General features: G+C 43.0%; 3 protein-coding genes across 3 annotated transcripts in view; all 3 read right to left on the bottom strand.

Moving 5' to 3' along the window:
- Window positions 1–277, bottom strand: part of ash1l (ash1 (absent, small, or homeotic)-like (Drosophila)) — a 34,018-nt gene extending 33,741 nt beyond the window's left edge. The window contains exon 1 of the mRNA XM_036555110.1: window positions 125–277. The gene's annotated coding sequence lies outside the window, so the exon portion shown is untranslated. The remainder of the gene's footprint in view (window positions 1–124) is intronic.
- Window positions 278–7,030: 6,753 nt separating this feature from the next.
- On the bottom strand, window positions 7,031–15,274 carry si:ch211-81a5.1 (E3 ubiquitin-protein ligase RNF115). Its single transcript, XM_036515698.1, has 9 exons — window positions 15,173–15,274; window positions 12,223–12,281; window positions 11,927–11,984; window positions 10,270–10,529; window positions 9,442–9,510; window positions 9,268–9,340; window positions 9,016–9,109; window positions 8,519–8,634; window positions 7,031–7,988 (listed from the first exon to the last, which is right to left on the bottom strand). Exons 1-9 carry the CDS (start codon window positions 15,248–15,250, stop codon window positions 7,869–7,871), a joined length of 927 nt encoding a protein of 308 aa, XP_036371591.1. The 5' UTR covers window positions 15,251–15,274; the 3' UTR covers window positions 7,031–7,868.
- Window positions 15,275–16,374: 1,100 nt separating this feature from the next.
- Window positions 16,375–22,873, bottom strand: scamp3 (secretory carrier membrane protein 3). Its single transcript, XM_036516271.1, has 9 exons — window positions 21,835–22,873; window positions 21,126–21,206; window positions 19,555–19,668; window positions 19,116–19,239; window positions 18,825–18,953; window positions 18,159–18,318; window positions 17,652–17,753; window positions 17,429–17,546; window positions 16,375–17,286 (listed from the first exon to the last, which is right to left on the bottom strand). Exons 1-9 carry the CDS (start codon window positions 21,886–21,888, stop codon window positions 17,125–17,127), a joined length of 1,044 nt encoding a protein of 347 aa, XP_036372164.1. The 5' UTR covers window positions 21,889–22,873; the 3' UTR covers window positions 16,375–17,124.
- Between the last annotated feature and the right edge of the window lie 903 nt (window positions 22,874–23,776).

The raw sequence follows: 23,776 nt of genomic DNA, 5'->3' as shown, positions 1-23,776 counted from the left end.
AATGCAATATATGTATATTTAAAAAACACGAAGTGACAACAAAATGGCGGCTGCGTTGAATCAACGGAGCCCCGAAATGGGTCTCTCGGTCTGTCTGCTCTCCCTCTCCCTTATTTCTCCTTACAGCGGTCGGTGCTCGGCAGTATCTCCCACGCCGCCGAACTCTCTCTCTGCTCTGGGCTTGAGTAATCGCGGCCAAGCCGATTTGGACTGGGCCTCATTCACAAAAACGGGCCTCCATGTCTGCTGAGCCCGTATCAGTTCTGTCAGTAAAGCACGGGCATTCTCACAGAAACACCGTGAGGGAGGGAGAGACGGAGAGGAGGAGGGGGGGAAGAGGAGAGGAGAGGGGAGGGATGGAAAGAGGGAGACAACTGTTAGCTAGCTAGCTATGGCATGCGTGTTTCTTTATTTTCGCCTTTTCGGGTTAGCTTGCTGCTTATTTTGTTATCAAATTGATACGTGTACCTTTAATCAGTTCAAGATGTTCCATTTTCATGATGCTACAGGAAAGCTCGGTTGTGATTTAGTTAGCTAGGTAAAGATAGTCTGGCTTTCTTATCTACCTACTTAGACAACCTAAGTTAACTTGCCTAACGGTCTTTGACATTAGTGAAATCTGACAGTTCAGATTACTTAGTCTCTATACCCTGATAAATGATATTTTTGCTTTTATGGTCGTGTTTACTTCACGCCGAAGGTAGCTGAGATACTCCCGTAGGAGTCATTCCATTAGTGGCAGGTTGCGCAACTGCGCTGACCCTTGTCTGGCCTCATAGGGTATGCTCCACATCCAGTGGTGGGGTACATGAACCACTGAGTTCTCGCGTTTTAATTGGTCCGCTCGCAGTCTTCGCCTTTATATCATTTTTGGAGATGAGGTGGGACAGAGCATATGGTGGCATGATCCTTTAGGAACACTTTTCTGTTAGCTGATAACCAAGTGACTTGTGAGACCCGACTGAAAAGGTGAAATGGCATAAATGTGGATGGAGTCATAAAGGATACAGAGGAATTGGCTTTGCAAACTGGATACATTCTTTAACTTATCTCTAAAGTCTATGTGTGTAGCTAGGTTAAATACATATGTAGAGTATTGGAGAGTTAAAAGAGATATTTTCACATTCAGAACTTTATATTTAGGGGATATATGTGAAAATGCATTCAGAGTAACCAGACATATGCAACATTGCATTCTGATATCTCTTGAGAAGTAGCCAGTGAAATCAAACAGCATGTAAAACGAAGTTTTCTTGACTAGAAGTTTTAGGGTTGTCTGTTGTTCTGATAAACCTGTAGGCAAGATCCTTTACCTCACTGTAATGGTGGTCCGCTCAGTATCTTGCAGCATGCAACTCTGAACTGGGGATCCAAAGCTGAAGCCACGTTATGTTACTTCTGTAACTTCCCCTGCACGTTTGACAGATGCTTGTCAATTGATTTCCTGCTGTTGTCGTTGCCTTCCTTGTGGGTGGCGAAATCAATTCTTTTATGAGCTTCCCATTTTGCTTGGAGTTACTATGAATGAGGTGGTAATGGATTCCCTTGATGCCTGAGAAGATGTAACCACTCAGTTGATTTTTGTGAAGAATCTGCAGTGGACCAAAATGTATTCATAGGCACATTCAATACAATTACTCCACTACTCAAGTAAAATGACTTGGCCTGTTTTATGGGCTGTGCAAACTGCTTTAGTTCTACTGCATATAACAGCATGGGCAAAATTAATTTAACCATAACATCCTACACTAATAATACAGCAAGCAACATATCCACCATCAAGCTACTTTTTTTCTGTGCTGCTGAGGAAGGAAAAGTTAGCATTCAGAAAGCTAACACTGTACTAGATACTGGCATACTGTTTGAATTACACTCTCTATCTGCTCTGTCAGTATCCACATTTGAATTTCACTGTCCATGTCATCCATCTCTAACAAGTGTATCATATCCACAGTAAAATGGTGTATCAGCTTTCCAGTGACACTTAAATTATTCTGTTAGGTGACTTCCCTTGATATCTTGGCTCAGTCTCCCAACTTCCTCCACTATTTCAGTTGTTTGACCTTCCTCTCTCTCCTTCACCTCTGACTCACAAGGCAAGTGGTCAGGTGAAAAACTGGACAAGTAGGCATCCCTTTTGGTCTGGCTGTCACTCCTTCATTTCTCCCTCTGAAGTATGTGTCTCACAGATGTCTCTTCCTGGTTGACAGGTAGACATCAAACCATTGCACTAACATTTATCCAGGTAGGCCCTGGGTATGTGTTGGTATTGTACTATAATGGTACACTCTTGTCTGGTATATTGTGTTGCACTTGTATGCGGGGTCAGGTATGCGTTTGGGGTGTCAAGCTTGTGTGTTTGACACTGATCGTGTGTGGATGATGGTTTCCGAGTTTGTGCAACATTTTGTGTCATTTTGCTGGATTGTACTTGACTTGTAAGAGCATCCACTTGATGTCAACAATGTAAATGATGACAGGTCTTTAGCTGAAGATGACCAGCTACAACTTGGACACACTTTAGCTCCTAATTATGTGATCTTCCCCTGGACTTCATAGTTACCCAGGAGTCACAGTTACCTTGGTTCTGTCCCAGACCATCATGAACTGTCAAGTTATATTCAGCAGCACACCGGCCTCCTCCCGAAATAACAGGTCACTGACCTGCATCTGTCACACCTTTCTGTGAGACACATGGGGAATCCAGCCATTTAATGTTGATGATGATTATGAATTGCATTTATACAATACCTTTCATCAGTCCTCAGTGCTTTGCAGTTAGGTGGGAGGTTTGACCTGCCTCAACTAGCACCAACGTGTAACACCCACCTGCGTAATGAGAAACCACTTCAGCACTCAGCATACTACTCAGCATACATCAGCTTAGGTGAGAGAGGAGAGAGAGAGATTTATTTTAGCCAATTAACCTAAGGCTTAATTACATGCCCAGACTGACAGAGCCAGATTTAGGGAGTTTACCAATGGCCCCAGGGCAACCCCTGTTCTTTGTGATATATACCATGGGATATTCAGCCATCACAGTCAGTTAGGATTGCTTCTTGGCATCTGCTCCACCCAGTTACTGGTCGATGCCCTGGTGGTGTCCCAACTAAATTACTGCAACTCCCTCCTGGCATATTTCTTTGCCAATGGCATCCAACAGGCCTTCTCTTTCTCATCTCCACTTTCTCAGGGCCTTCTGATTCTACTGATTGCTAATTACAGCTCATGTCCAGCCTGGTTCAAGAATGAGGCCCTCATCCACTTTGCCCCTGAAACTTCCAGGTGTGAAAATGACCTTAGTCTCTCATCTCCCCCTACAGGCCAGCTCATGCCCTGCATTTCTCATCCACTGGTCATCTATCAGTCTCCAAGAAGAGGCACCAGGCATTCCCAGGCTTTGGCCCCAGCACGATGGAATGAGCAGCATGAAACTGAAAGCCTATCAAAAAGCCAGATCAGATTCACCAAGAATCAAGTAGTAAAGCCTCTTGGGAGTGTACATCAATGTATTATCAACTGTAGGAGGAGGGTCAAGTTTTTATCTTAAATGGTTTGGAAATTTCAAATCTGCATGCAAGCACAGTCCTTGACACACATTGTAAATCATTTTAAGTTTAATACTTAATTCATTAAGTTTCTCCTTTAAGGACCCATTTACATTTCAGCTGAAACACCATTGTACCCTTATGAAAAGTACTATACATACTTAAGTTTCTCCAATAAAAATTTCACCAGTAGAACTGGATTTGGAAACTTTTAAAATATAAACTGAAAGGCATTTCTGATTTTAATCTTGTCCATTATTTTCATAACGACAAAATGTGCATATGACATATATAATAGAGAATTCCATTTTTTTCTCAAGCCAAATATAAATAACCAAGTAAAAAAAGATATTTTATCCCATATCGATTTAATTTCTTTCATATGGGGTTTACCCATGTGTATGTGTATGTGTAATCTGGTAGATTTTAAGAAATGGGTATGGATGCCGTATTCCAAATCCCTATTTATTACAATGACCAATGAAAATGCGTGTCTCAGGTTGTTCCTTGGTCCTGCAATTAGGACATAGTGGGTCCGGACGACGTTGCCCTAAATCAACGTGGCGTCGTCGACAATGAGCGGGTGCTGTGCGTAACCTCTATTCATAATTGAGTCTAAGTATCTATTATTTAGTCCCGCATTCTGTGTTACCCATGTTTTCCGTATATTGTTGTTAATAAGCATATCAGAATCTGTTAGCTGGCTGGGTATCAAACAATTTTCCACTCCACCTCGTCCACAGAGAGAACAAGTTAGTCAGTTAGACTGCTAGCCTACCTTGCTAGTTATCCACTGCAATCAATAATCGATTGCTTGACCAAAACGGTCAACAAATATATTAACAAATATATTACTTTTCCGTTTATTGTCATTGTATCTTTTTTCGTCATTTAGCCGACTAGCTAGCTTGCTGTCATATGGAAATAACGACTGCTCATGGCGAGAAACCTAGTGAATTTGAGAGAGTATTAACCCCTCCAGGATGCACAAACCTAGCTGTGAAGTATGCGCAACTAATACAGTTATATATTTCGTTTTTTGTAATAAAAAATGAGAAATAGACAATATAGAAATAGCGCAATAAAATCAAAAGACAAAAACAGTCAAAATAATATTAATAGTGGGTTATATAAAGGACGTTTGACGATTTACTAGAACCCATACAGTTAAATTACCTTTGATAAAATATTTTAATAATTTAAATTCATATTTTAAATATTTTAATATCTTTAGATTGCTAGTTTTATATTTAGGAGCAGGTAATTCAAAATTTAGATATTGTTTATGTAACCATGCTTGCACCAAGTAGGCTAGTCATGGAATGATAAATATTACTTCTTTTAAATGGCTGTATCAGCTGTTGAAGTTGACATTTTAAGTTCTCTGATGCCTTACTCCTGAAGACACTGTATGTGATTAATTCCAATTGGTAAAGGCTGTCAGCACCACAATTTATAAAAAAAATATTACCTTGAATAAAGGCTTGAAAAATGTAGATGTGTGACAAACTGTAATACCATCTGATATGTGTTTTGAGATATCAAGGTACCCATTGAAATTTAACAATCCCTGTCTGCATTAAATGTTCTGACACATTTGAAATGAATGGTAGCTCTGGTTGTGTCTGCCCCTGAAAATACATGGTTTCAAGAGGTTATTATTGTAGTTTCATCAGGTTTTCCAGAGACATTTTCTTTACACATTATCTTTTGAGTGACCGCTCAGCTGCTGGTCGTTTGCTCCTTTATGGTTGCCCTGATCCACAGAAACCAGTTTCATCAGAGGAACTGTGCTGGAAGAGTATGGTCACGATGTGTCCATTTCCTCCATTATATTTCACGTAGTCTTAATCCAATCCAGTGTTTAATTTAGAAAGTTGTAATGGTTACATTTTTCGTTTTTTACCAATTGGATTGCATGCAGCACCTGTGCTCAATATCTGCAGAATGCTTCCTATTCATGCTCTGCAACACTCCCTGACAAGGGCTTCTGCCACATGTAGTAATATAAATATAGTACTACTAAGATTTTTCAAATCAAGTTACTCGCCAAAAAAATGTACTCAACATCTTTCCAGGTGACCCAGATACACCGCCTTCATGAATGTATGCAAACAGAATTGGGGCAAAGCATGCACAGAAACTTCAGAACAGTAGTGGGATACAAGCAATGTCAATTTTTTATAATTTTACCTCTGTACTTTATGTATTATTTACTTGATGCTTCTCCTTTAATTATTCCAGTAGTGCACAGTTCCTTGAAAGCATTACTTTTACTAAAGTACAATTTTGGAGTATAGTGCATTCCTCAGTACTGTGATCCAAAATCATACACATCCAGCATGATTTGATTGTTTTGCAGTTGATTTTTAAAAGGGGAGTTGCACTACTGCAAACATGTGAACACTTTCTTTAGCACACTTTTTTACAGATGCTTTGTACAGGTGACTTGTCTGAGTTTCCTTCAGAACATGACACAGCTGTGTCTGCTGGAATACTATATGACCCACTACTTTTAAGACTGACACCCAATCATGTGTGAATGTATATTCAATGACTACTGGCCAAACAATACCAGACATACAAGCTGGGGTTTAAACCCATAATCCCCATGTCTGAACCCATTCCACACTGAATAAAACCTGTACCACTGCTTCTTCCTCCATGTGCTCCAAGACAGTTCCATGTGTAGAAGAACGATCCTTTTGACAACTTTTGTCAGCATAGTACTTCTGTACTGTGGCAATGACTCTCTACCACCAGGATGTGTCAAACTCTGATGTTGGATGTACACAACATCTGCCCATTTCTGTTCCCATATGCTCCAGTCTTGCAACAGAAGACAGGATTTTTCTTCATCAAAAAATACACCAGAAACCTCTAGTCAATTCCTGAAAGAGGTGTGACCAAACTGCAATATTTCACCTTCCTCAGTAGATCCTCCTCCCTGACAATGGAGTAACGTCCCTTGACCTTTGCCCAGAAGGCTAAAAGCTATAGCCAATGGTTAGGTCATTTCTGTGGCTGAGACCGAAAAAGGCCACAGAAGTATGGTTGTAGGAGTTGAAATCCTTCTGAGTGTTCAGGAATGACTATGGGAAGAGTCCTGCCCATGTCCGTATTTACATGCACTTTATTCACATCTCCAGAACAACAATACCTTCAACCTGTGATAAAATTCTTACTTTTTTTTTTTTTTTTTTACATAGACACCATAAATTATATATAACAATTCCCATTTTTATTTTGCTCAGAATGAATCTGTTCACAGCATTATCAATGTCTTACTGTTTTTATTCATTTTTAATTTTATGATTTAAATCATTGTCATACATATATATGCATATGTATATATACATATATACAGACATATATGCATGTATAAATACATGTACATATATAAATACATATATACATACACATATATACACATACACTTTAATATTTTAAGGATCCATCCTTTCTATTATCAATATGCCTTGTATTAACCAGAAGTTGTTGGACTAAAATTATTTACATTAAAAAAATAGAGTGATTGAGATGAAACAAGAGAAAACTGTTCACCAAAGAAATAAACCGCAGAGGACCTGCTGATGTATAATATATACACCAGCAAGAGGGCAATACAGGAAGGTTGAGACCAGTGTAAAGACAAGAGAGGTATGTGGGGAAGTATGGCTCCGTGGTTTTAAAGAGATCCAAGGGCAAAAAGACGAAAGGACAGCATGATTGCAGTGTGTGAAAGCTGGAGAGGGGGACCCAGAGAGATGAAGAAGGAGAGAGAGGGAGGGGAGAGAGGAGCACGGCTCTAAGGGAGGTAGAGCGATGGCGTAACATTGTGTACATTCATCACAGCCCGCTGTTGTGTTTTCAACAGCCAAAGAGGGAGGGAGGGGGGGGGGGGAGGGGGGAAATCAGCTGACAAGCCAGTTCTTACTCTGTGGGTGTGGTGTTACTGCTGTGAGTGTTTTTGAGGGCGTTGGGAGTAATGTCCTACCAGAGCCTCCAGAGTCTATTTGAAGGATGGATTTCAGACAGGAAGGGTAATACGTGCCAATCTTTCAAGCCAGAGCGAGCCCCCCACCCCCCCGCCGCCAGAGGAGAGTAGGACCAAGCGGAGATTAAGCACTGTAGGTCTCTGAGGGGGGCAGGAGAGCAGCCAGGAGTGGGCGTGAATGGGGGGGCGTGTCTTCTGTGAGCCAGGAGGTATAGGGGAGAGGGAGGGAGGAGTGAGCGGGGGCGTGTCTCTCTCTCTCACTGCTGCCTGAAGGGCGAGGCAGACAGGGGAACCGTGGAGGGGTGAGGGGGGCGCGGCCTCTCTCAGAAGGACCATCTCTCCTGTGTGCGAGTGTCAGTGCTGAGGGACGAGGGCTCTGCAGGGGTCTGGGTGCTGCTGTCTTCTCCGCTCAGACTCTTTCTGCACACGGGACACGTGTCGTGCTACAGACAGAGACCACAGCAACAGGATGAGACTTTGTCTGTATAGTATGTCTTATCATCTTACCCTCTCTCCCCCTATTCAGGGTCTCACTGCCTTAACTTCAAAAGATAGATTAAGGAAAGGGTTACTTTTTGCCATTGTACAACTGTTTTATTACTACTTTATAAGCACCAAAAAGTAACACCTTAAAGTGCTCATAGAAAACTAAGGTCAGACAGCTTCGCAGGAATCAGCCTTTTTGTATCATGTATTCACATTCTTCCTCCAGCCCCGCCTCTCACTCACAAGCTCCTCCCCTCCTATGACATCAACTCCTTACCTCTTGCACCGCCTCTCATCTGAAAACACACTGTTCCTCGAGTGTCCTCATCTGACTCTGCTTCACTCCCTGCCCACCTCAATCAGTCCCTCTTCGCCCCCCCCATCCCTCCTTGCCTCCCTCATTCTCTGGCCCCTCTCTCATCCTCCCTCCCTCATTCATCATTCATCAGCCCCCCATCCCTCCGCTCGCACTCCACGGCTCTCTCACCAGCTCTAGCCAGGGCACTATGCAGTCGCTATGGAAAAAGTGATTGCAGGGCAGCTGCCGAACGGGCTCCCCCACCATGTAGTCCTCCTTACACACCGGGCACTCCATGTTGGAATCTAAGGGACCAAGAGGAGAGTGGAAGAAAGAGGAGGAAAGAAGAAGAAAAGGAGAGGGGCAGCTGTTCTTGAACTGTATTTACAAAGAAGTACCAAGCAGGGAGCACACGCAGGCGTTAGGTTTAGCCTTTCAGTGAGCTGCTGAATTACATTCTGGGATAGACTAGCATTTCCTCTATAAAGTTCAACCCCAGTGTGTGGTCATTTCTTCTATTACACTGAATTGCTCTGTGGAAAAGTGTGTGAATTCCAGTTGAAGGAAACAAGACCCATTAAACTAAATGGATCGTGAGACAACAGGATTTACAGAGAAAAACACAGCGCAGCACAAATGGCTGTCTCTGGGTGCGCAGAGTAGCAGCGAAGGCTGGGAGAACTTACCGGCTTGTTCCTGAGACACTATGACTGTGGGGAGAGAGGAGATCTTCTCTTTTTCTGCTGGGGGTGGGCCCGTGTTCTCAAACTGACCCAACAACTGGGGGGAGGGAGGGGCAGAAAAGAGAAGAACAAGGTAGAGTAAAGAGAGAGGGTGACATGGATTAAGAGACAGACCAGGACCGAATATGAAAGGAGCGTGCTGTGATGTCACTTCCTGACTGGGTCAGCGCTCTGGTGCGCGGTGACGTGACGGACCTGCGTGATGACTGCGTCCAGCCCCCCCTGACCCCAGGCGTAGTCCCCTGGATTTGAGTGCAGCATGCCCGTCCTGACCGGACAAGAAACCACCAATCAGAGTGACAACCGCATCAGTAACGATTAAAGTGAATAATGAAAATAAAACTATAATGATAACAATAATAATAATACCACGAAAGCGGAGGAGAGCCAGGTCCTCCAGAGTTAGCAAATAGGCCAGCCAAAAACTGCTGTACAATCCTGAGGGGACAGAAGGGACAGTTGGACGGCAATGTCAAATGCAGACAGCACCACGAAGACAGTCAGAGAGAGGGGGAATGCAATTTCATTAAATGTAATACCTGCCCTTGCCACTCACAGAACATTTTCAGCATTTCAAGTATTTCAAATAAACACATAAATAAGTATTACTCTTCTTCAAGTGAGATTCTTTTTTTCCCAACTCTGCACATATTCATTGATCTTTATAATATGTGGATTTAGTGACCATGATGAGAAATGGCATGTCTGCAATTGGGATAAATGTGCGCTGATAATCAAGTGTTAAAATATTAAAGTTAAAATCTCAAACTTTGTCTTCTGCCCGTTCCTTTCAGATGAACTGTTTCATTTAACCAACTGATTGCTCTATGACTATGAACAATGAAGTGGTGTGGGTTACGTGGAAAGTGTTACTACTACATAAAATAGCTTCTTATACGCCCTTATCCACACTGATTATTCATTTAGACACCTAGGTGTATACTTCAGGTACTTTTCATGGCTACAGGTTTTTGCTATATTAAAACATTACTGAAGTAATATTGTTGGCTGGGTAGGAAGGTCCAGACATTGAACCAAGCTGGGTGATTGCACAGAAGGGGCAAGTCATAGAAGACACTACTGACTATAATGGATTGCAACTGTATTATTTTAACCCAGCTAAAATCCCGCACTGGTGTGGAGGGCAAGGAAAAAAAGAGTGACCGACTGAGCTAAGAGACAGAGGACTCCACCCACCCCTCCACTGCTGGGGACCGGTCAGGTCTGCTGCTTCCCCGGGACCGGTATCTCCTCTGACTATGCACGCGAGGGGGGCGGCCTGGCCCCCAGTGCTCCGACCCTCCGAGAGCGGACCCCAGAGCACCCCCTCCTGGCCCTCCCCAGAGGGAACCCCCAGCCATGCCGCCCCCGCCCCCCGAGATGCGGGGGTCGGAGTCGGAGCTGTCGGAGTCTACCGTGAAAGGCGGCGAGCGCTCCACAAACAGCAGGTGCCAGAGCTGAGAAGGAGAAAGTGGGACAGGGTCTCACTCAACAGCACTCTCATATTAATCATCTGTAACAGCATTTCATACATCTCACAGGACCCGACAGCAACATTTGGAACGGAAGCATTGCTCCGATTCACAATGAAATTCTGGCGTTTTGAGCAGCCTGACTGAAATGCTGCTAGCCTGAAAATTCCCATCCTGTGGATAATTTCAACATACCGGGAATTTCACAGTTTAGCAAGAGAGAGACTTTCAATATGACCAAAAGGAGGATCTTCAGATCTTGAAAATAAGGATCTAGACCATGTCTGCTTGGCCTAAGAAGCAGCCTGACTAAACTGGCTACTTAAGGCTACTCTTTTCCGCACAAAACAATGAACTTTTGATGAACATTTTAATAAACATTTTAAACAATTTCATAACATGAGTTTGAACATTTTAAGTGATAGAAGTACATGTATGTCTTAATACAGAGCCTTAAAAGACTTAAAGACTTCTTCAAAATTAAGATACAAATGTAAAACTATATAGCCACCTTCTTAGGGCAACCTCAACTCAGATACCCCAGGTAGCCTTGACAAATCTAGCTACCTGGCTGATACTGTCCCTTCCTTCAATGTCTAATCTGTGACACTCTTCAGGCTTAAACACTCTCTACACATACACGGCCTCATTCATCCACTCCACACCACATTTCCTTCCATTCAATGAACAGGCAGGCTTCACAGCTTCCATGTACTTCCTTCTGATGTATGCGAGGCTGTTTCCTCAAACTAGTCAGACTGCTATTGAAATGGCAGGTATGCCATCTACAGAGTTATAGGCTGGCAGGGTTTACTGCATACCAACACAGCACGGAAAGTCAGGTGCTTTTTGGAGTTCCCTACAGAAATAACCACAATGATACTTAGGCCTGAGTCACTACAAACATTAACTCTTAGCCATCTACCCTCATTTCACATACAAAACACAGCAGAAATCTCTTGATGCTCCTACGTGTAAAATATCACTTCCCACAGTGGTTCCTGCCCTCTCACACTTCACGTTATGCATGGCATCTGTATTTACACTGTCCCTAATGTGAGGTGGGAGACTTTCTCACAATAGCAGATTTATGAGGATGACTAAGGGGTAATGAGGGGACAAATTCACAGTCAATAAATCAGGGACATGTCCGTGCTCAGGGCAAGTGGACATACGTACCAGACACCAGCTAGACAAAAAAAACGTGAGTCAGGGGGACAGACTGGGAGCGCAAAATACAAGAAAGATGTCAATGGAGGAAGAGAGAGGGAATAAAGTAAGATTTAGCTTAGAAGTAAAGGTTTGAAAATGGGACAGGGACAAGGGACTGAAAGAGAGAGAAAATGAGGCAAAAGTAAGGATGGATAGGAGGAGCATAGTACCTCTGCAAACTGCGTGGCTACGTCATCATTAATCCCAGTGGCACCACCATCCAGGAGACTGTACAGAAAGCCCACAAAATAAAACAGAAATGGAAAAGTTAACATATACAATCTTAATTATATAATAAAGAAACAATACTAATTTTCATCATAATCACTTTTTAAATCAGAACAATAACAAAGATGATGAACGCCTTAAAAATCTAAAGGTTGTACCAGAGAGACGTGAAGAGCTCAAAAACAAAATGGTAGTGAATAATTCTGAACAGTATTCACCAGGAAAAAAAAAATCTCACCTGGAATCCTCTGTCACTTCCTCTATGAAGCCTGACTCACATCTGGGACATATATATTCCTGAAATTATATCAAATAATTACCCACCAGTTAAAATCATGAGTCATGAAAACTAAGGTTTCAGTGCGCCTGGTGGTTTGAGCTGCAAGCACATATAAACTACGTGTTTTTCAACCAAAATAGAAAGACTAGTAGCTTGTTTCCATCATCCACATTTAACTATAGCTGCACGAAGCCAGCTCTCCTTTGCTGCCAGCTGCAAGTGAGATTCAGCTGAAAGCGGGTCACTTCAGGTACCCTTGGCTGCCTAGTACTCAGTGTAGAGTGTGGTTACACTACATTTGGCAAAAGTATACTCATTTATGGAACCAGTGTAGGATGAAATATGATCTCATGTAAAACAGAAACGATTTTTCAAGTAAACATTAAACACCTGCGGGCAGAAGTTGACTTGACTTTGCTGAGGGAGAATGAAACAAAACTTTCATTTTCGTTTTGTTAATAATGAGGTCTTTTCCATGCATCTACTTGGTAACTACAACTAAATGAGCACTGGACAAGAGAACTAATGTTACCACAAGTGACAGAGTATCACATTAAAATCAGTCAGGATGGACCGTTTTTCCTCCTGGCTAGCAAGCTGCCAGTAAGTCCCCGGGGGCCTCGTTTACCAACCATGAACATGGACAAATTTCTTCCTGAGCTGTGCTTAGCATCATTTTTTTTACAGACTGCAACCACATGAAGGTTTCCTAAAAATGTTCCTAGAATAACACACGTTTCAGTCTCTGAAATGAAAAGCATATTACCAATCATAAGCAGATGGTTCTGACTGAACTCCTTAAGGAGCTGAAACAACACACTTAAATTTACATTTATAAGAGTCTCCAATATGACATTCATGACTGTGCAAATCCCTTTAAGCTCAGCTGTCATGTCACATACTGACACTGCATTCTAGACAGAAGCATTATGCTTACTATGATTTAACAAGCCCCCAAAATGTCCATCAATAGTAATGACCTGACTCACCCTCTGATATTTAAATCAACACCTGTATGTGCACATCGCTGAGACAGTTTTTTTCCTTCACACACTGCTGTGAGGCCATGGTTTTACCACACTTAACTGCATCTCATGACAGCATAAGGAGATGCAGTTTGTTCCTCAAACAGACCACTGGAGCCTCCAGCCCACAGGTCAATGTGGCTGAGGGAGACAAGACAGAGATGGGATTCTCAACCCCTTTTCAAAAGACAGTGTGTCAGGGTGCTCTACCCCAGTGAAGATTCAACCAAAGATTCTGAGAGGGAGTCTCCCAAAAAGGGAGACAATGAGAAGGACAACGCTCCAAAAATAACAGCTTGAAACTGTTCGCCCCATCTTGCATCACTATTATTTATTCAGAAGTTGTGCTCTGTACGTTCAGCAGTTCCATGGCCAACTTTTGCCCAGCAACCGCAATCTTGAGCAGACCACGGTGTCTGAACATTACCTCAGAGTTACAATGGGATGGTGTGTCTTCATTAAGGGGCAAAGAGGTCTGTTTCAAGACATTTATTTCTCTGCTCTCTGAAATATCCTAACACACCTTTGTGGTTTTATTTATAGAGATGGGGCTACAGTAAGATGCTTGCTGCACAATGTCCATGCAGGAGCAGATGTAACAAGCAGACAGCGTATGTTTACCCAATTCTTCATAATATTCTATATAGCTATAGTACTCCACTGTGTACCGGGGTAGTACTATAGGACATACTGTGGCTCATGTCAGCATGAATTTTAATTGTACGGGCACCGTACACAACAGTACACCATGGTGCCCTCATGGGATGTACTATGACAGTCACTGTGCCATTTAGCACGTATCATAGTACACTTGGCAGTAGCATGACATTACTGGAATGCAGTATGTAGTCAGTGCTTTGAAATATGACAATACCACAACAGCACATAGCTGTGTATCATACACTATGTGCAATATTTCTGATATAGCATCCTGTGATCATGGCTGTAATGGGTGTTCTTTTGGAGTGTGTGATGATAATAATTACAAATATGTTGTTCACTGACATACTGTTTTTAGGGTTTACGGAGGTAATGGGTGATTCAAAATATAAACACTTCGAAACAGACGTAATATACACGCAGTCACTCACAACACCTTTATTTAAACTTGACCCAGTGGTTTCCGGGCACACTGACGGATTTAGCTGCAGACAAGCAAGAAAACCAACAGACACAAAACAGACGTACACGTTCCTTACACACGCAGTGACTTACTGACGCATCTGCTGAAGACAAACACATTACCTATCTAGCTTTGACACTTGGTGAAAGTCGCATTCGGACACCATGACCATATATGCATTGTGCTGGGTAGTGTAGCCAGCTAGCTAGTCGTGTCAGAGATCTATTTTTTACGTCAAGAATGTGTGCTTTCACATCAACGTCGAAACCGTTGTGTCAGCTCCTCCACAGAAACTCGAAATTTCCACAGGCGGAGTGACGACAGAGACTGATCAGGCTCTTCCTCGTAAGTTCCCAAATGCACACAGAACCTGAACGCTGCATTACTTCCAGGTTGACCTAGCTGTCTAAGCTAGCAAAGTACACCGACACAACACTGTAAAGTAACGTTAGCTACTGGGAACAGCAGAACTGCATTCCGGGTTTCTACACAGGCTTGAACAACAGAAATCAATAACATTTGTGTTCAGCTAACACTCGACTCGTATATTGTGTGTTATGTTGAACCAGGGGTTCATGTCATTTTCCTGATTACAAACAACACACAACCCCCAAACACTCATTTCACCTTTTCACGAAGAAGGCCTGCAAACACACACGAGTGTCTAGATCTGCCCTGGGCCTCGATTCGGCAGCGACGGTCCGGAGAACAACAAAAGCCTGCCAGACGTATGGGACAAGAAATACAAAAGGGCACTCACCGGGAGTTTGGGATTGACTTCACCTTTACAACAGTGACAGAAGAAGCGATGCTGTGGGACCGCCGCAGCCTCCGCCATCTTCCCCACACAAACACTGACGTCGGCCCTCCTACTGAGGAAGAAGGCGGTGCTCGTACGCCGGGCAGTGCTCCATGCAGCACGACTACAACAAGCTAGCCTGATTCCGCCCCCTCTATTTTTGGAGATTCCCTGTTGATATGGGACGAGTGAAACTGCGGGGGGAGTGGGGGGGTTGCTACTTGGCTGAAATCAAAAGACCCACCACATACTAACACAGAGAATTTCTAACTTAAGCTACGTCGGCGTGACACAGTTCCACTAATCAGTGTTTCCGATTCAGGGTCTGGGTGGCGCATTTCCTCTAGCATTTGCAAAAAAATAAAAGCTTTACATGAACGCAGAGGTCACAGTATTAATGATTGCACACGATCAAAGTATTTGGGTAAGTCAAAGTATGGGCCTATAAATATAACGGCCATTCGTGTTACCCCAGATGTTTAGCGACCTGGCACTTGGTGAGGCACTTCATTATTTATCCTCACGTGTGCAGTTAAGTGATAAAAAATGAAAATTAATAATAAAATATAATAATAATAATATGCATGCTGTAACTCATTATATTAGAGCACGGAACTGCACAAATGACTGCTGTGCTCAAAGGGATCTTGCCACTGCGATATCCAGACATTCCTACTGCATTTTGCGATGCCTCAGCCGGGTGGTGACGAACGGCTGCTTCGCCTATTATCAGTCACTATTGCAACTGTACGCCAAAGCATCTGGTGACTCTGGGTATCATTGCCCCCTCAGCCTCCCAATGGCTTCCTCTACTACCTGACAGTCTTGGCTTTTTCTTTAATAAACAGAATAAACTGTTATGTATTTGGTTCTAACCAGTAAGGAATTTCAATAGGTGTCTGGGATACACGGAACAGGAATGAAACATCGGCAGCTGTGTCTGGAACACACCAGTGGGTATGCGATTGTTTTGATTTTGATCTCTTGAATGAAAACTGCTGGAATTTTCAATTTTTAATTCAGGAATTCAGTGATGCATTATTAGATTGCAATATAGGCACTGCCTAACAGAAGCAACGTGAAATGAGTTCACAGAAAACAATGTTTGAATTAATTTATTAAAACAAAAACGGCAACAATGACAACAATGCACAGCAGCAGAACAATGATACAAGAGAAATTACATGGGTGTAACAATTGTTTAGTTCATCATTTTGGCATTCGACAGAGTTGTGTAAATAGGCATTCTCGTTTACAATTACAAAACAACTGGTTAGTTCACTAACAATATTGTAAATGCAGACCACAGATATTTAAACCATTCCGCTTTAGTTAAATGTTAAGAAGCACCTCTGATCCTTTTCCAGATTCCCACCCTTCCCCTTTTTGATCGCAAATAACCAGAATAACAACACTATTTTGCTGAACATATTCTTAATGAGACGTAACTGCACAGATCATACCACCAATCTCCATTTATGGTAAATTCCCTCAATAGCAAGGTGAAGAATAAGCTTTCCAAGGCCATTCCAAACTGCTTTTGTTTTCTATGATACAGCTGTTCATCAAATAGTTAACACCCTCTCTTTCCTCCTGTGTTGTCCTTAGATTCCTGTATTTCCCGCTTGCAATAATTATCCAAGATCTACAGCCATAGAGGTGCCTTCCTTGCCTTCACTATATACCCCAGCTACCCCCCCCCCCCCTTCCCGCAATGTGATCAACCCCATTCTTTGTATGATTACATTTCCATGATTTCTACTTTTCCAAATTCTCAACTTGCTTTTTCAAGTTGACTAGCCCCTACCCTACCGAACTGCCCACTTGGGGTAGCCACTGGATATAACTGCCCCTACAACCCTCTCAGCATGATCTTGGTACCCCAGCTCCTCCCCTTTTGCCCCTGTCCCATTCTACCGGGGCGCAGTGAAAGCCCCCTGTGCAGCGGTAGTTGCAGCGGTAGTTGCAGCACTAGCGGCAGCCTGTCGCACCGCCTGATTGGACATCACCCCTGTGGCAAACTCTGCCTGCGCCTTCTGGAAACTGGCGCCAGTCTGCCTGTACAGGGAATGAACCTGTGAGGCAGAAATGGGAGAAAAGGAAGAGATGAACTTAGCATTTGAGGGGAAAAGGGAAGAAACAATTCACTGTGTCCTATTTCGGTAAATTACCACTGCTATCCACATCACACACACACACACACACGTATAAGGTTACCTTCTTAAGCATGACCACTCCCATAGCAGCCTGTCCAGTGAAGAGCACAGCATTGAGGAGCATGATCACTCCTACAGGGACGCTGGTCTTCAGGGCAGCCAGACTCACAATCCACCCACTAGAAACGAATAGAACCAAAGGGTGTCAGAGCTGCATCTGTAACAGCAGCACGACAATGACATGTGTTATGCAACAATTCATTTTGGTCCCCCTTATGCTGTACCTGAAACCCCAGCCAGGAATTCCGATTGTCATAATGACATAGACAACAACTTGAACGAAGAAGATGAAGAAAAAGGCAAAGAAGTTGAAGGAACTGTCACTCCTACAGAGAAAAAGAGAAGGGGAGAGAAGTGCTTCACAATAAGCTTGGGAGAATACAGTGTAATGCAAAGCTCTGCCATTGCTTCAGTACACACAACACACACAACAAAAAAGCAAAGTATAACACAACTGTTTTAACAGGTTAATACAATGATAGAACATGATAGCTACAGCACAACAAAATGAGGGCATGTTCTACAAGCCAAAGAACACTCATCTTTCAGAGAGGTACGGTACACAGTAACACAATTCCAAAAAGTGTAGCCAAGTAGTAAACGGAACAAAACACTCATTGAGGCCTTCAGAAAGTAACAGAGCTGAGTACACAGTGGAGTGCCAATATTACGATCATTTCTGTATTCATCAGCAATGGGAGCGCACCCACGGGACACATGAGAGTTCGCACCTGAAAGCTTTGTACACAGGCCTGTACCAGCAGACGAAGGAGCACGGAGTGAAGAGGAGCACCCACAGGATGGCGAGGCCCAGCCCGACACCGTTCGCCGGGTCCACGCAGAACAGTGCCAGGCAGGAGATTAAGTTAAACAGCAGGGTGCACGTCGAGACTACGGTACAGAGGAAGGGAGCGCCGGGGGGGGTGAGGGTGCAGGGAGAGATGGGACGTCATAACTACAAACTGGATACTACATTAATTTAACACTGCGCAGATGGGAGGTCTAAACTACAAACTGGATACTACATTAACATGGTGCTGAGGAAAGGAGAGAGAAGGCGACAGAGCAGGGTTACAGGCTTCTCCAAAGACCACATTTATACTCTGCCATCTTTGTGAGTGATGTTACTGGCTGGTGCTTATAATGTCTGTCATTTATCACCAATGAATTCCTATCAATAAAACAGCACCCTGAGGTTTCAGTGTACACTCCATCACTGGACCGGAGCACCAGACGTCCACTGCAAATGGATCTGCTGCACCGGTTGAAAAATTCATCTTTTGATCTGCTTAGGCAGTGCCTTTTGCCTTGCGTCAGCAGGCAAGGTTGATTTAGATTCTGCTCTTTTGTGTACTTATGGAATCAGCTGGCTCATCGGATGACTGGCAGACACTCACAGATCCAGAAGTAGTACATGATGGTGACAGTGCGCTGGAACCCTTGGCTGATCTCCAGGTTGATGTCCTGGTAGAAGCAGGGCCCCACAGGGCAGAAGGAGGGAAGGGGGGGCCAGTTGTTCTGGCGTGCTGGCAGAGAGTGGGAAACGGCAACATGACTACGCGCATCACTGTGCGTGCACAACACAACAGCACTGACCTTCAACTCTACCGACTGGTAGCGGCTCCAGACACACCACAGTCCAGCTCCCTCTCCCCCTCCCCGTATTCACCCGCGCTCCTGTCACTCACTAGCTCCAGCCCCCAGGGCGTGGGAGTCCAGCTCTCTCTCCCTCCTCTCCAACTCCCTGGCTTTCCTCTCCAGCTCCTCCTGCTTCTTCAGCAGCTCTGCCGTGGTGGCGCTCACAGGGGATGGCTGACACGAGGGAAACGGAGGAAAAGGGAAAAGCAGAAAGGAAGAGAGGCGACAGCAAAAATCAATATAAAGGAGAGGCAGGGATGGAAGAAATAAAAGTAATTACAGCTGTGCAGGCTGAGTCACTGTAAGGGAATATTAATGCTAACAGTAACAACGACATGTTTGCAATCATGCCATTTAAGCATGAACTCTGCTACCACCGCTGCTAAGCACAATTTTGCTTAATATTCTGGCATCTAATAGTAACAGTACTGAATTATTACATACTGTTACCACCAACATAAATTCTGCCATTATCAACGAAGAGAGCACCTGTGTGCTGTAGGAGCCATAGTTCCGAGGCTCTGTGGGTGTGGTCCTGGTGGGCGGAGTCTGCGCGGGCATGGGAGGTGCAGTGGGGGAGGTGGCCTCATAAGGAGGTGGGGGCTGCAGAGAACAAGCAGTGAGAGAAACATAAAAAAAGCAATAAAACAATTGGCCATTCATAAAAACATAAGAACTTAAGAAGTTCTTAAGAGAGAACAAACCATTCAGCCAAACTAGGCTCGTCATTCCGCTTACAGTCTGAGTCTACCTAGCGCTCTATCAGGTCTGGTCTTAAACACCCTAAATGCTGTCTGTCAGCCTTAAAACACCCTACATGCTGTCTGCCTCCACAACAAATCCTGGAAAACTGTTGCGTTTGCATTTATAACTCTGGAAAAAAAACACTTCCTAATGTCAGCATGAAGTGTACTTTCAACTAATTTCCACCTATGTCCTCTTGTTTTGCTGACAAAACACATCTTGAAATAGCTTCTGCAGTCAACTTTATTACTCCCTTTAAAAAATTTTAAAAATCTCAATAAACTAACCAGATTCTCCTTTGTTGAGCCTACCTTTATAACTCTTATGTTTGACACACTGAACCAGGTATGAAGTTCACTACTTTATCGGGCACCTGACACTAATATTCCTTTAATTCTGTTTTCTTTATTCTAATATAAATACGTTGCAGTATGTTCATTATCCATTCATGTGCTGTATATAGAGTGAAACATCCATGTATGTAATTCTGTATCTATCAGTTATAGGCTCATATGAGAAAATCTACAGGAGCCGTGCAGTTGAGTGAAAAACAACTGTAACAATCAAAAGCTCTTTAACGCCTGTTTATTTGACTGTTGATTCAAAAAGAAGTAAAGCTCAACAACTGTCTTCCGCTGACAGACCCTACACTTTGTCACGTTCCATTTCTCCTGCATTTCAAAGCTGAAGACACCAATTTACATACATGGCAAGTAAGAGGACAGTACATATGGTGCCAGTATTCCCCATCATGGCTGTACACTTCTGTGCAGCTTGTGTGTAGTATGGGCTTCACAGGGAACTTGATTTCATTTTTAAATTAATTCATGTTCTGTTGAATTTCCCTGGTCTGAGCAGCAGCAACAGGGCGTAGAAGTTGGGAGCAGGGTTCATAAGCCAATGGCTGCCAGTTCGACTCCAAAATTGCTTTCGTAAACATCCAGCTGTATAAATTAGCAACATGTAAAGCTTGTAAGCTAAGTCACTCTTGATGAGTGACTGCACAGGGAATGTGACGTGATGAAATGAAGAAAACATCAGTTTGCTTGAGGGTGCACCTGGAGCAAATCCATTGCGAGTGAACTTGATGTACAAGTTCCCTGAGTGCCAAGAGGGAAGCCCTGCACACACAAGCTGAGAGGCTCATTGATGTAGTTCCAGCCACCCTGTGACTTCACTGAGCCCAATCCTCTGGAATGTAACAGGATTCCAATTACCATTGCATGCACACAGACTCACATATGAGTGCCAAGTCTTTCTCAGGTACCTACACATGCATGCGTTCACATGCCCGATCATACACGAGGCGATCTTACCCCAGTCTTGTTGTCGAAGGGGTTGTACAGGTCTAGCGTTGCATACCCTGTATTGCTGCTGTGCTGTGTCACTGCAGGGTCCTTGTACACAAGAACAGACAGGGAGAATGACGACACGGTCATCCCAATGCATTACAACTGAACATTACTCTCCAAGAAAACCACTTTTTGTGTCTATCCTCTGTCTTTTTCCTGGTCTCTAAAAGAACTGATAAGATAAACGCTTTGACAGAATGGGAGCACAGAACGGTAAAAGTAGAAAAAAACTCATACGTAAGGCATAGATATTGATATCTATAGCAGACAGAGAGTAAAGTTGTAGGAAGCGAAAGTGGGTCCTGAGGGCTTGCCCCGTTAAAGGTGCGTAAAACTCTGTAGTAACGAGTGACACGGATTGGTCTCTAACCCGAACACTAATAGCAATCTTGTAAAAAGCCCTCATCTGGGAATGTGAGCACACATAGATGTAGGATCACACGACCGACAGGTCTGTCATTAAAGTCACACATTCCGCTAATTACCTCTAAAATTTTAAATACATCCACTACTGCTTGCTGCTGATGTCGACAGCATTTCTAGACTGATAAAGCCTTAGCTAGTTCTTTGAAGAATAAAAATGGACTGCTATATATTCATCAACTGTGACCATGTTAATAAAAACAACTATTCGTCATCATTGCTTGGATACTACATAATAGCGTAAATTCACCTGAAAGGGGTTGGTGTCATCGTTCGGTTCCGGGAAACTGGTGTAGTGCGACATATTGTACGCAGCTGGCTGCCTGGTTGCTTAGCTGGACAATCTATAACTATAGGCCCTATCGAACTGTTGTCTTGATACTTGTACCTTCCAATTATAATCCAGATATTTCAGCTAACCAGCTAGCTGTACGTATGACGCAGATAATAAAAACCTAGCTAGCTGTTAATACTTTAGCGATCGCAAGTGTGCGAAGAGTTAAGAGGTCGACCACGTATGACAGTTACCTAGTGTAAATAGTTAGCTATTAAGAGCGTTTATTTAGTTAGTTGTTCACCTTACTACGAAACATCTATCCTAAACAATATCAAGCTAGACATTAGCTAACAAGCTAACTCGAATATCCAGACTGTTCTGATTGAAAATGGTAGCTAGATTGGAAGCCACTTTGAAAAACCAGACAGTCCCTATCTACCCAGCTAGACTAACTACGAATTACTCTAAGAGCAGCCACAGAGGAGCCAGCTACCGTATCAACATGCTACTATTTTATTACTGACTTGCTGGCTATCTCGTCAATAACACAATTTGCCTTCAGTTTCTCAGATCTGCAACGTTAAATTGCTAACGTTACCCCAGGCACACCCGATGCGGCTAGTTACATTTGCGGTATGACAAAAGGTAGCTGGCTATCTAGCTAACTAGCTTGCGCTAACGAAACAGTCTAGTTTAAGATATCGCAAGCAACGCAGTAATATACTCGATACAATCTAACCAAATCTGGTTCGTTTAAGGCTGGATTTGTTAGCTACGTAACGTTATCAAACTGATAACTACCAATCCAGCTACCCAAGCCAAAAGGCAGCTACCTAGCTAAAGTGAGATAGCCTGTTTCAATCGACACTGCAGCTAGCTAACTACTCCAAGCAAATTAAACAATATTCTTCACCTAATTACAAAACTGAATCTAGTATTACTAATTTTGTCTACTGTTCCTCTCTTAAACCGTTTGAGTGTCTTTGATCTTTCTTGTCAGTCGCTCTTTTCCCGTTTTCCCGTTTTGTTGTTGCACGAAACGCAAGCACCCGGAAGATCTATCATGTGACTGTTGCTGCAGGCGTAGCGAAAGCACGTGGTAAAAAAGCAGAAAGGGGCGTGTCTGTGTTCGTCAAGCCGCTCTCGCTTTGATTTAACGTTAACTTATTACCAGCTAAAAATAAGAATATCAAATAACTGCCTGGCAAAACTAACAGAAGGAATTCAGGCTGGGGCCGTTCGGTGACGTGGGGTTGCCCAGCTCAATCACTCGGTGAACACGAAAAAAAAAATAAAATCCAAAGCTGCTTTTGTATACGCAGAACATCGATTTTTGTGAAAAACAGAATTATGTGTAACTTTAGGAAGGGTGTGACAATTCCTCATACAGCATTAAAGAAGTATGTTTAAATTCTGCAAAGAACAGAAAACCGCGCTGCTCAATTCTCCAGGAGACCACGAGAGGGCGTGCAATAACCACGAAACCGATGTGGGAACATCAGGTGATTGTGCAAGTTATTTTTTATTGTCTTTCAAGTCGTTCAGTTTCAGTACGGATTTTATCTGTCATTATTATAATCAACGGACGCTATCTCAACATATTGATAAACATATTTTGAGCTTGCATTGTATTTTATACAGTTCACCTTCTTGCAATGAACTTCAAATGCAATATGTTAATTCTGTCATTTTCTTTTTATTATATTTAAGTTGTTCGATTAGTTTTCTGTGTTCCTTCTGTAATACGGGACGGGATAGGCGTCAGAGTGTTATTTTCAGGTTCAGGTGACACTGACATCACTGAATACTTTAAAGAAGATTTTGCTTTTGAACGTCGAAGTAAAAAAGAAATGTAAAATTGTTTGAAAAATATAGCATCTGTAACCAATTTCTAGTGTGAATTTTATCACAGAAT

Source organism: Megalops cyprinoides, chromosome 21 (genome assembly GCF_013368585.1).
Source record: "Megalops cyprinoides isolate fMegCyp1 chromosome 21, fMegCyp1.pri, whole genome shotgun sequence".
In the NCBI taxonomy this organism is placed as follows: domain Eukaryota; kingdom Metazoa; phylum Chordata; class Actinopteri; order Elopiformes; family Megalopidae; genus Megalops; species Megalops cyprinoides.
This window is presented reverse-complemented; position numbering and strand designations above follow the sequence as displayed.

Excerpts from the sequence above, each read along its gene's own strand:
- si:ch211-81a5.1 (XM_036515698.1), bottom strand. The coding sequence starts at position 15,250 with ATGGCGGAGGCTGCGGCGGTCCCACAGCATCGCTTCTTCTGTCACTGT. Across the intron at positions 8,635-9,015 it reads AGTGTCTCAGGAACAAGCCG|ATTCCAACATGGAGTGCCCG; the intron begins GTAAGTTCTCCC and ends TTGGTCCCTTAG. Across the intron at positions 7,989-8,518 it reads TAGTGCCCTGGCTAGAGCTG|CACGACACGTGTCCCGTGTG; the intron begins GTGAGAGAGCCG and ends CTCTGTCTGTAG.
- scamp3 (XM_036516271.1), bottom strand. The coding sequence starts at position 21,888 with ATGTCGCACTACACCAGTTTCCCGGAACCGAACGATGACACCAACCCC. Across the intron at positions 19,240-19,554 it reads ATGGCTCCTACAGCACACAG|CCATCCCCTGTGAGCGCCAC; the intron begins GTGCTCTCTTCG and ends CCCTCGTGTCAG. Across the intron at positions 18,319-18,824 it reads CATGTACTACTTCTGGATCT|TCTCGACGTGCACCCTGCTG; the intron begins GTGAGTGTCTGC and ends TCTGTACCGTAG.